We start from the raw sequence: 12,906 nt of genomic DNA, 5'->3' as shown, positions 1-12,906 counted from the left end.
AGTGGCCACTTTAAGCTGCAGAATTTGCTCATGAAGGAACACAAAGGCAGCACATTACCTCATAGGTAGTAGGCACTGGGTCTATCTATCTCATGGGTTTCATATATTAAACATGAAAAAGGAGATTTCAACCAGAAAATATAATTTCCAGGAAGCTGCAATAAAGTAGCTGTTGCTCTATGTGTCCTGCAAATAGTGACAGTGGAGATCTTTTTGTGCTTCTTTAAGGACTGTACAATATATGCAGTTTTTCGTCTTTATTTTAGCATCTAATCCTGTGAATACAACAATCTCCATATTTGTGGATGGGAAAGAAGTTTCTGCATTGGTAGATATTCTTCAGGAGAGCTACTTGCCCTGCATTATGACTGTGTATCACTTCTCTACTTCTTTTATAAGCAATCATTTTGCTGGGAAAGCTCTTGCTCGTGGTGCATTCAGCCAGTTCCCATCGATATCAGTAGCAGTGGGGGACAGGGACCAGGAACAGGGGACCTGCCACGGGCACCCGCTGTCCCTGCTGACCCAGGCTGGGGACACAAGCCACCAAAATCGTCCCAGAGGATGACACTCAGGGGGCTCCTGGGCTGCTTTGACATCCTCAGGTGCACCATGTGGGCAGCGGAGAGGCTGACAACCCTCGCCCCAAAGGGACAAGCTGCTATCACCAACCAGCCTGGGACTTCAGAGCCCCCCCAGCAAATATCATCTTCCCTGAAAGATGGTACTGGAGACAGGGAGGGAAACAATCCCACCACTTGCTATTAGCAAAGGCACGGCTATTGAGGACTATTTTGTTTCTTAAACACACTGAAGGAAAACAGCAGTACACCAGAAAAGCAGGGTTTCTGTGACATCCCTGAGCCCGACACACAAAGGGAGACCAGGGTGAAAAAGGGGAGCCAGGTAATTTTATCACTTTCTGCCTTTGGCCATCTAGAGTTTCCAGACAAGCACAATGAACGTGTTTCTTAGTCAAGACCAGAGGCATCTGTAGGTCCTGACAAAGGAGATCTGTGCCCTGGAGCAGGACTTGGAGTGGGGCCGCACTCTGCTCCCCGCTGCAGTGGTACGATGCATGTGGGACTGCATTTGTTTGCAGGGCCATTTTACACTACTAAAAGGGCTTCAAAAATTGGCACCAGCGTAGTTCAGCCCGACGAGCTACAATAACTCATGTGCTGTAATTCTGGTCTCTCACATAAATAAGTACATGTTACTGGTATTTTAAATATGCATTTAGGGACTCTTAGAGTGATTGACTCAATAGAATGTAATAGGTATCATGAAGTTCTTATAGTCCTTAAATAACTCCCTAAATGCTTATTTATGTGAAATGGTAGCTTTTGGATCCTTCTAGCCATTATACTTTAAAGTGCCATAAATCTCTATTTAGGTCTAACTGCACTGCCATCCTGCAGACTTAGGAAATTTAAAACAACGTATGGCGTAGGGTTTGTGGGATATACCGGCATAGACTGATACAGGTTTTTTTTCTGATCTTATTTTCCCCTTGATGTCTGAATCTTAATAACACTAAATGCAATTATACTGATTTTACATGGAGATTATTTTATTCCTTTGCATCCAATGAAAATCCCTATGGCGGTATTTTTTTGAAGTCAAGCATTTTAAGATCCTGCATGAGTAGTAGCTCCTTTTTCTACATAAGTGACTTGTTTAATATTTACACCACACAGTATTTAAAGTTCTCATCACAAATGAAAGCCACCCAAAATTTTAAGCTGAAAACAGAACAACTATAGAGACAAATTCCAAAGATTTTTTTTTTTCATTTTTAGGTTTTGTCTCAAGCATTTAGTTCATAATTCTTTCTTTTGCAAAAAATGCAAACTAGCATCCCAAACGCTGTGCACATGAACACACCACACATGACCTGCCAGCTTCCACAATGGCTGCAGTGTCCCCACAGTGGGCTGTTCTCTATGGCATCTGAATAGCAACATCCCCAGATGGAAAAAGATTTTGATCTTTTATATTTTTCTTGCTTTGTTGTGGTGTTTTTACACCACTTACAGCTTAGTTCTCAGTAGTCATATGTTGCATAGAAAAATTTGACATTATTTAGGTGAACATGTAATTTGATGACCAGTGAAAGCTCTCCTGCAGAGCTGTATTCTGTCTATTCTGCCATGTTGTTCTTAGTAAAGGGAATTTAACCATTTTTTCTCTTTTGTGAGTAAACCAGGTTACATTGGGAAGAGAGGAATACAAGGACACCCAGGAGGACCTGGACAGCGAGGACCAAAGGGAGAAGAGTAATCAGGTGCTCAGTGGTGAAGCAGGACTTCCTTCTTGGAGGGGACAAACTGGTCCTAGAAGACTACTGGGAACTGCAGGCTACAAGGGGCAACTGGGTCCCAGAGGTGACACAGGACTGAGAAGTAACTGGGGAGAAAAGGGGTCCAAGGGGGACAGAGGAGAAATGGGTGGGAAGGGCTGGAAGGGACACATGGGGTCAGCTGGTGTCTGATGATTGTTGGGGCCCCAAGGAGACCCTGAAGTCCCTGGAAAAAGGGGTCAGCCTGGAAAACATGGGCTGGCTGGATTTCCAGGTTGAAAAAGAAAGAAAAGACAGAAGGAAAACGGGGGAGAAAATGAAATTGTAGCTTTTTCAGTGGGTCTTAAAAAAAAACAAACACAGCTTTCTGCTTTTTTTTCACTCAGCAAGGGTGAATTCCTGCTGTCCATTTAGTGCTGCCTCTAAGTGACATTTAGGAGGCTACGGTATACTGAGTATGTAAGAGAAGAGAAAAAAGTTTGTAACTTGACTTGATTAATTTATCTATTGTACTGTCTTATATGGAAATATTCCCTCCTCTAATTAACAACATAGCAGAAAATTTTCATTTCAGTCTGTTTTCTGTTTAGTTCAATTGTTTTGTGATAATGAATAAAGGAAACCAGAACACATTTCAATTTTTCAGAAAATAAAATTAATGGCGGGGGAGAGGAGGGCTTCTTCCAGGAGGTCTGCTAAATTGTTGTGGGAAATCTTGTGAGAGGTGTTAATTGTTTTTTCACACAGAAATGTTTATTTCCTTTTAACTCTTTTTACCCAGCTTGAATGTAATTTAATTCCATTTTTACCCACTTCCTATTCCATGTGAATATTCTCTTTTCCAGTTTGCCTTCTTGATACTTGGGCATTAAGATTTTAAATTGCCTATTATTACAAACCTAGCTTATTGTCTGTGCTGTTTGGGTTTTCACTGTTTCCTCCTTTATTATATTTCCAAACCAGATTTTTTCAGTTTATCAGTCTACCTTGTATCTGCAGGTCTAAATTTTCTATTTTCCTTTGCAAACAATTGGAAGTGGAACCCTCTGGTTCCACTTTTTGGTGCTTTTTGAATCTCCTTTGCTGATCTCATTTAAGAAATACTCCATTAATTTAATACAAAATATATTTACACAGTTTACCGTGTCCCTCTGTGTTTCGGAATGGCAGCCAAGGAGAGGATCCTGCAAGTACAAGGTGGCTGTGGCCGCATCCAGGTTCAGGACCCCGCTGTGTCCCAGGAGGAGCATCAGGCTGCAGAGGAGGGGAGAGGTGAGGGTCTCTGGTGAAATCCTTCCTTTCCTCCCCATCTCTGATAATGATGGGGAGCCGACATTAAGGTTGCAAGGATTAGTGGTCGCAAGGATGCTGCTTCCTTGGGGAATTGCTTTATGCTGGTTAAAGTTTCTTCCAGGAAGCACTGGCTTTTGTGGGTTTGCTTTTGCCAAGCCCCAGGAGGAGCTTTTAGTGACCCAGCAATTATGAGAAGATCCCAGCCCTTCCTATCCATGGCTGGTGGACGTGCCGGTAGAAATCAGTAGCATGGACACAGCTTTTTTTTACTTAGCCTTGCAAATCTCAATCAAAAACAGTTATCTGCAAATATGCAAGGCTAGGAGTGTGTTTGAAATGTACTTTGAATTTTAATGGCCCACATGCATCATTTATAATAGTAAAATGTAGACCCAGATCCCCTGAATAAACAGAGTGATTAATCTAGTGCTAAATCTTAATTTACGCTCTCAACCCATGAGTTTTCCAAACTGCTTCAGGAAGTCAATAAGCACTGTATAATTTAAAAACCTGTGGTTGTCACATAATCTAATAATACTATTCCAGACTGCTACTGTTCAAGCTATTCAGGAAAATGCACTAACCCGGGAGTAAAACTGTGTTTCTTGCTTTAGCTTTAGTGTGCAGCAAATATGGCATTAAATTGAAGTCTGTGAAAGAATAGCTTTGGTGAATATGGAGGCAATACTGTAAAATGCAGTAATCTTGGTTAAAAATGGTTAATCTTCCCCTGTTGAATAACTTCTGTTGCTAATGAAAAGTCCTGAGTTAAAAGCAAAAAGTAAAAAGACCAAAATAAGGATTTTATTATAATTGATTTGATTGCCTTTTATCTTCAATTTATGTGTCCATGGTCTTGTCAGAAATATAACTGCTGAAGTCACAATTATTTTTAACTTCAGTTTATAACATTGAGTCCAATTATAGTATTGAAAAGGGTTATTAATTTTTAAAAAAGAACTGTTTGAATTCAGGATCCAGCTCTGTTTTCAGCAGTACGAATGAGCATCAGTGAGTGCTGGTGCAGGTTCCATTGCAGGATCTGTGACAAGCCCATGTCCTACATGGGGTTAGAGCATCTCGCTTGAAAACTCCTAATTGTTTTCTTTGGAATAGCCTAAAAAGCTGGTGAATCAATCTAGTCTGGTATGCGTAGTAATAGACTTGCCTTAATCAACTTTTTATTGCTGAAAGCTGTAGACTATTGTGCAGGAAAAGGTGGTTGCAAATAAATCATGGAGGATTACAATTCTGTTCACTTACATTAAAGGAGAATTGATTGTTTTCTCCAGTCTGCCTGAAACAAGCAGCCTTTCTTGTCTGGCAGCTGAACTTTGAGTGTACTTGTATGTAGTAAATTCAGAGTGATTGAATGAGGCGGTTTCCTTGCTCATATTTCACCAAGACAAGGCAATGAAAGGCAACCTCACATTCCTGCGTTTCATACTGCACTCTGAACTGGGTTGGGAAATCTAAGAATAAATGCTGGCCCATTTTAATGTCACCGGGGAAGGAAATGAGTGCTGTGATTGCTGGGAAAGAGCAAGGAAAATCAATTAGCCCATGAAATCTGGAGAGGTTATCAGTTCCAATAAGAACAACATTGTCGCAACCCTCCCGGGGGAGATTTGTCCCAGGGGGACAAAACCCTGCCCCGGCTACCCTGCTCTGCACTGGAAGTGGAGGGAGCAGAAAGCATTCATTTGCTCCATCTCTGTATTTACCTGGGACAGCCTGGATTTGAGGCTGAATTCCCATTTCAGTGCATTTCCATGCAGGCACGTGCACACATGCACTCATGATCGCATACAGCTATTTCTGTAATTTCTCTTTTACCCTTTCTAAACTCCCACTGCAAGGAAGGGAGTGAGATGCCAAACTCTGCACACTAAATACCAAGAGAGAAACCTGGACCCTGCTGAAGCAAATGGACAAATTCACACTGAGTCTGATGGTACTAAAACATGATGCTGTGTGTTGAAAGAGGAGTGTCCCTAAAGCCCCAAAAACTGGTGTTGGGGGAAAAGCCAAAAAAGTCCCATGTGAAGAGCAGCGTCCCAGCCTGGGGAAAGCATTTGAATTTCCTCAGATTTCAGTGTCACCTTGCTCCTTTCAGGGGACTTTGCCAATTCCCCCTTCTCCCCGCACTGTGCAGGCTCTCATTGGCCACGGGAATACCTGTTACACAAATAAAACTGATTCTCTCTGAAAATAAGATTGCCTTTTTCAAAGTGCTGTTGAGGGGGGGTCGTCCTGGGAGCAGGACCATTTATAAGGTAGGAGATAGCACGCACTGGTCGTTTAGTCTTCAGGCGGGATATTTGCAATGAAGTAGAATTTAAGACATAGTGGCAATATAATTTGTCTCAAGAAAAGTTACTGTCTGTAATGAATGTATAGCTGCATGAGGACTAGTGTTTTTCCTCCCCTGAATAAGAACTTGAAATAATTAAATAACAGAAAGTGCAATCATCTCCCTGATATTTGAAGCTGGGAGATTGGGGTTAAATACCTCTTGTGAACTGGAATATCTAAATACTGTAATTTGAGGGACCAAACAAAAGAACAAGTGTATTATTACAATGTTATTATGAAACACATGCTAAAAATTAGTAGAAATTTAGATCCAATTAAATATAGATGTACTGAATGAGGTGTCACTGCAGCAAAGTTTAATTCTTCATATTTTGTGTCCACTGTGAATCATAATCTTTCCTAGTGGGGGGATTCAAATGAATGATTTTAGAATCAGTGGTGGTGAGTTAATGTAATGAAAAAGTCAAAAATTTCAGTTTCATTAAAATGCATTTATATATTTAGGAATAATCATTTTAGGAACAGACTTGCCCATTATAATGAAAATCTGTTTAATGATTCCTTGCTCTGAGCAATTTATTTTCTAAACAGACTGGTAAGGTATAGTTTTTTTATTAATTAATTATGTTTTTCCAGTATTTGATGGCAATCCATCAATCTGGCTATGTAACTGGAGAGTGTCTGGTTTTAGAGCTTGTTGCAGAAGTGGTTTGTGACAGTAAAACAAAGAAACGGGAAGTTATGGGTTTATTTAGTTATCTCCAGCAGTAGCAAAACACTCCCGCATGAGTATATTCTTCAAAAGGAGAATTTGGTGCTTTTTTTCTCTTCCTAGACAGCAGATGACCCTCCTTCTCTGTGACTGCGGCTGCTTCCCTGCTGCTGGCTGTAAGGTCTGGCTCCTCTCTGCCTGCCTGCGCTGAGTGCTGCCCTCCCGTGCCAACCATCCCGACGTTAATCTCTTCATGGTAAGGTTGGCAGGGGCTGCTTGGGAGCAAATACAGGCCTATGACAAAAATCAGTGCCCAGTATCCTGTCCTAATGCGACACACGCATGGAGAAGGGATAATTTATCCTTTACTGGAGCCAATGGAGTGAAGAATGGGTTGAACAGCAGCAGTGGGCAACAGTGATCACTGGGGATTTTGTCTGGCTAGTCAATTTTCCATTAAATGATTTGTTTTTGTGTGAAAATGGAAAAACTCATGACCCTTTCCTCTAAAACTGAATTCTTGAAGATGGAAAGATTATAGTCCAGCCCCCAAATACCTGACTTTGAGTCAGACCTCCTTTTGCCCTCTGGATGGCAAGGATGGTCAGCGTTTCTCCTGGTGACTTTTTCATGTAATGAAGTGCCTTAGCTGCTAAGGAAGGTTAGATTACAGGTTCAGCAAGAAAGGGAGTCTGTTCCGTTTGTATTTACAGGTCGGTACACTGGTTTAAAAAAGAAACAAAGATGCTTTATATGACAAAGTCATCTGAGAGGCGTCATCTGTCCTATAAGAAAAAATGTGTGCTTACTTTGTTCTTTCTTCCTGGTTCAGCTAAATCAACACTTTAAAAATGAAAAGAATGGACCTGAAAGTTTACACTGAAAGAATATGCAAGTCCAGAAAATCAGTCAGTAACAAAGAAAAAATTGACATAAAAATTTTGGAATACTTGATGTTTCATTTTGTTTCCATTTATTCTTTTAGAGCAAACCTTTTTATAATGTGCAGTTGTGTTGGACTCTGAAATCATTACTGAATTATTCCTAATCATACACTTGGAAGAAAGACATCATGTGTCCCAGTGATCATATAACTCTCAGTCAGCCCCTTGAACTTCTATTGATACCCGTGGGAGTACTTCCAACCACAGAGAATAGGAGCGGCCAAATGACAAGTGCTCTGTAAGGCAATGGTCAATAGGGGTGAGCAGGCAGGAGGTTTTGCTAATTTTGCTTTACTTTCCCCATAAAAAGTGAGGCTTTGTAACGTAGTCCTCCAGGCAGATGCCCACATGTGCCTGACACTACTCCTGCAGGTTTTCTGGCTTTGCGGGGAACATGCGAATGCAAGGGGTGTTGTGCAACAATTTTTTATTGCGTTCATCTTTTCCTACAGCTGCCAACATGTGGAGCGCACGGGGGCCCATCTCGGTGTTTGTGATGCTGGTTGTTGCTGCCGTGCATGCGGGAGTGAAGGTTACCCCAGCTGTGAAGTACATGAAGACGAAGCCCTTACAGCTCACGGGTGACGGTGCCTCTCACACCCCCCTCACCCCCCTTGCGGGGAAAAGCCCGTTCCCGGCAGCACCAGGCAGAGCCGAATTACCCACCCCGAGCCCCATGGCCCGAGGGGCCACCACACTCTTCCCCTTCGAGAACTATACACTCGACACAGCCGATTTCTTCTTCAACTGCTGTGACTGCTGCCCGCCTGCCGTGGGGCCCTGGGGGCAGCCGGGGGAGCAGGGACCCCCAGGTACAGTGATGCCTGTCTCGCGAGTCTCAGCTAAAGCCCATAAACCGTATCAAGGAGTCTCCTGCTTTTCCTTCAAGAAATGAATCAGCAGGACTTGTGCAGCAAATGCCAAATGTGATTATACCTCGTGTAAAGCCAGAGCAAAAAAGTGCACGCCAGCCACATCCCAGATGTTACAAAACACCGATATGAGTGGGAAAGCCCCAAAAAGGAGCTTCCTCCCCATGGCCCTCACTTTGAGGACCACACTGGCATGGGAGTGCATGCAGAGTTGGCCCCATACCACATCGCTGCTGGCGGGTGCCCCATGTGGCCACACTCTTCAATTCTCTGTCCCTGTATCTGATCCCCTGGGAGTCACAGATTTACTTTCACATATGCTTCAACCATGGTTTTATGACCCTCAAAACTACCTGCAAGCAGTTTTGTACCTTTGCTGAAGGTTTATGATAAAAGCCCCTTTTTCTTGGATAATTTTTCCCCTTGGAAAAGAGGAAGTTAAATACAAAAATAATTTTGGGTTCAAATTTTAAAATAATTATTTGCTCTCAGAAGAGGCAGCTCCGTATAGAGCACCTGAATATTTTATAAGACATACTTTGTCTCTTTTTTCTACTGCTAAAATACATATCTATAGAGCGCCTAATTCTAATACCGCTATAATGAATAGTGCATTAGTCTGCAAATGTTCACTTTAATAGCACTAATATTGGAGATGGAAACTATTCATCTGAGGAAAGGTGGTAAAATCATGATATAATTTTCTTTTAATACAATGTACTTGAGGGATTTTCACTTCCCATAGCTTGGGCGGGATTGGCTAATAGAAATTATAGTGGTTGCAGAGGGAGTTTGCACTCATACATCTCTTGAGTGTTGATGGAAAAGTCCTTATGTCAAATGGGTTGTGTTGTGATGATTGAAGCTGCCATAGTCTGCTCCCAGACGTGCACTGGGAGTCTCTAGATTCCCAAGTGGATGAAAAAGTAAAAAAAGATTGAAGCCAGCTTGCTTGCCTTTCAACCTATCCTTTATGCAGTATGGAGCTGTCTGCCAGGTTCCACTTTTATATTTGCAGACTTAATTCTTTTTAAAGAGAGGGGCAATTACGAAGCTATGGGAGCTCCTTAGATGCGCTCAAATATTAAAGACAGATTACTTCTGATGTTTTATGAATGTCTGAGCTCCTGTGGCTCAAGGGCAGCTGGAAGTTCGTTTTAAAAAATCTTTAACTACAGCCACGAGTGAAATGCAAAACTACAAGATTTGGGGATTGCAGTAGCTGAAAGGCAAAGGTTGGGGAGCTGCATGCCTGACCAGGGGACCTGTGAGCACGCACCCAGCTAATCTCAGCACGAGCAGTGCGGCGTTGCCCCTACCACCCCTCACCTTTCACCCTGCTGTAGGGTTTCAGCTGCAGTGTCTGCAACGCATAGGGGAGCAGGGCTCAGGCCAAACCCATCTGTCTCACATCTTCTTTGCATTGGTTGTGTGATGCCAAATAGTCAGCTCTTCCCAGGGTGATGGAAACAGAGTTTGCCTTACATGCATCCCTTGATGCCATGTTGCCTAGCTATTATTGTGAATTTTCTTTATAAACTTAAACCTTTGAATTATTAAGATAATTTTCTTGATGTGATTACGTTACAGGTCCCAAGGGGGAGAAGGGAGATGCTGGTCTGCAAGGTCTGCCGGGAACTGCAGGTCCTCAAGGTCCAAAAGGTTCTAAAGGAGAAAGAGGTAAAGCAGACTAACAGCTCATTTTGAAAACAGATGCCGTTGTCCTCATTGAATGCCACAAAATTACAGGAAAAAATATTTTTCAAAGGAAACGGAGTATGCTGATATGGATTGACACCTTGCGAGATTTAGCTGGCATTACTGCAGGGACAATAACTCAGATGGTAGTAGTGTATGTGCAGGTGGTATAGGAACAGCTGCTCATAAAGATCTCACTTGAAACTCCTTGTTCTGAATGGGCATTTAAAAACTGAGTTCAATTTGCTTTGGATTAGGGACATAAGTAGGAAAAAACACCATGGAAGCTACACGCAGGTGTAGAAGCTGCATTTCAATTTAAGTATATCTCAGGCAAAATGACTTCAGCTAAGATGGAGAGCAATTATTATCCATCAGTAGTAACTGAAAGGAAACCCTGCCCTTCATTTCAGGCTCGGAGCAGTTCTGTCCTGCTGCCACACACCACTGGTAGGATCCTGCGGCTGCCTTTGGTCGCGGAGAAGCACACAGCAAAGCTGATAATGGGGGTAATCAGCAGCAGCATGCTGCGCAGTTCAGTCAGTGCGGTCTCTTAGGCTTTGATTCACTTCTTGAACAAGACTTTTGGCAATCATGGAGTGAGAAATGCAGAGCTGTCATCTTCTCCATCTTGCCATTAAACAGCAGCAACTGCCTCCCAACAAGACACTGATTAGAGTCAGAAATCCAACATTTGGGTGAGATGCAGTTGTCTGCGTGATGGTGCTTGGTGCTGTGAGATTCAGCTGAGGTTTCTGAAGGCATTTCTTGAAAACACACATTGCTCATCTCTGTTTTATTAATGAAGTGAGGGACACATGCAAAATGGTACCAGTCATCTTCAGTGCAATGATTGCTGTGCTGCAGACAACATCACTAACAGTATATTAATGGTGAACTGTCCTAGGAGGCAAGGGGGAGCAAGGCGAACGAGGAGTAAGTGGAAACCCTGGTTATCCAGGCAAACCTGGGCTGCAAGGTACGTAACACGGGCTGGGAAAGCTAGGAATATTGCACTGACCTTTCCCTTTGCTGTTGGTGATGCCCCTCCCTCTCCAAAGCAATCCAATACTAATGTTTTTAATCTTTTTTTTCCCCCCACTTTGCCCTATTCCTAGGTGAAGCTGGAGTAAAAGGCAATAAGGGCAACTATGGCTTCCCTGGACTAAAGGGACAAAAGGGGTCCAAAGGGGACACTTGTGAGAACGGGACCAAAGGAGACAAGGGAGATAGAGGGGATGCTGGAGACCCGGGAGTGGATGGAGAACGGGGTGACAAAGGGGAAAAGGGAGACACAGGGGAGAAGGGGTACTGCGGGGAGCCAGGGGGGAGAGGTGCGAAGGGAGAAAGAGGGGAAGGGGGGACAAAAGGAGAAAAAGGGAGCAAAGGGGAGATGGGGGTTGAGGGTATTCAGGGGGTGGACGGAAAACAGGGAGAAAAGGGCGAGCAAGGAAGTAAGGGTGAAAAAGGGGACCTGGGACCTGCTGGTGTGACGGGACCTTCTGGGCCCAAGGGGGTCGCCGGCAGCAAGGGGGGCCGAGGGGCCCCGGGAAAGAAAGGCTCCCGTGGGGCAAAGGGCGCCCGAGGGGACACCACAAAGCTCCTGCGATCAGCGTTCAGTGCCGGCTTGTCCAAGCCCTTCCCTCCACCCAACGTCCCCATTAGATTTGACAAGATCTTGTACAACGACCAAGAAGATTACAACCCTTCCACCGGGAAATTCAACTGCAGTGTGCCTGGGGCGTATGTCTTTGCCTACCACCTGACAGTGAGAGGGCGTCCAGCCCGCATCAGCCTTGTTGCCCGCAGCAGGAAGGTGGCCAAAGCCCGCGAGACACTCTATGGCCAGGAGATCGACCAGGCGTCCTTCCTGACCATCCTGAAGCTGAGCGTGGGCGACCAGGTGTGGCTGGAGGTTGCACGGGACTGGAACGGGGTCTACGTCAGTGCTGAGGATGACAGCATCTTCACAGGGTTTCTTCTGTATCCAGATGTTTTTGAGATCCTGCTATAGATTCAAAGGGCAAAGATGTTACTGAGAAACATGCCTTTCCTTCTGCCTGCAAGAGGTGAAATGAGCATCAGTTTAGCATATTGGTTTACTTGCTAGGTTTCGTGATCTTTTGACAAAAATATTTATATTTGCAAAATATGGATTAGTTTTAACTAGCAGCCCCGAGAAGTGACATGTCCTTTGTGCAGGTGGATGATGGCTAAGAGAAACCATTGTCCAAACGCCAGCAGGACCGGCACGGGGAGGGGATTTCACATCACAGACTTCAAGTTTGTAATTAGCCTATTCAAATTATGTAATGAAACTCATTGTCCAACTGCAATTTTAGTCAGGCCAGCTCCTGCAATCCTTGCATGGTCAAAACTCCTCTGGAAATCAGTACTGATAACCATTGGTTTTGGTAAAGATTGCAGAGTTTGTTTTGTAGAGCTTAATCAGATGTGAACATGAGCAGTAGGTTTCTTGAAATCACATTAAAAGATTTAAAGTTATTTTATCATTGAATCAGTTTTATCTAGTACTTTATGGTCATGAATTATATAAAGGATTGTCTAAAAGAGTATTAGAACTATTTGATCAGTGTAAAAAAACCCTAACTATTTTCCTTAGGCAAAAATATATCTGAAACTTTCAAAAGTAACTGAGATGCCTAATCCACCCTATTAGGATACTCAGAAAGCCCCTGTTTCTGAGCTGCTAATGATTTGGCTGATGGTGCAGGGTTGGCTCTTGGCCGTGGGGAGGAGGAGGAGGCA

General features: G+C 43.4%; 1 protein-coding gene across 1 annotated transcript; it reads left to right on the top strand.

Moving 5' to 3' along the window:
* Positions 1-8,027: 8,027 nt before the first annotated feature.
* On the top strand, positions 8,028-12,151 carry OTOL1 (otolin 1). The gene is made up of 4 exons (XM_009279421.1): positions 8,028-8,379; positions 10,030-10,119; positions 11,045-11,116; positions 11,256-12,151. The coding sequence occupies exons 1-4, from the start codon at positions 8,028-8,030 to the stop codon at positions 12,149-12,151; spliced, it is 1,410 nt and encodes a 469-aa protein (XP_009277696.1).
* Positions 12,152-12,906: the final 755 nt, after the last annotated feature.

This window comes from Aptenodytes forsteri, unplaced genomic scaffold (assembly GCF_000699145.1).
Source record: "Aptenodytes forsteri isolate BGI_AS27 unplaced genomic scaffold, ASM69914v1 Scaffold299, whole genome shotgun sequence".
Classification (NCBI taxonomy): Eukaryota; Metazoa; Chordata; class Aves; order Sphenisciformes; family Spheniscidae; genus Aptenodytes; species Aptenodytes forsteri.
This window is presented reverse-complemented; position numbering and strand designations above follow the sequence as displayed.

Bases quoted from the DNA above. Each gene is read 5' to 3' on its own strand.
- OTOL1 (XM_009279421.1), top strand. From the start codon at position 8,028: ATGTGGAGCGCACGGGGGCCCATCTCGGTGTTTGTGATGCTGGTTGTT. The intron at 8,380-10,029 runs GTACAGTGATGC...ATTACGTTACAG, and splicing joins GGGGGAGCAGGGACCCCCAG to GTCCCAAGGGGGAGAAGGGA. The intron at 10,120-11,044 runs GTAAAGCAGACT...GAACTGTCCTAG, and splicing joins AGGTTCTAAAGGAGAAAGAG to GAGGCAAGGGGGAGCAAGGC.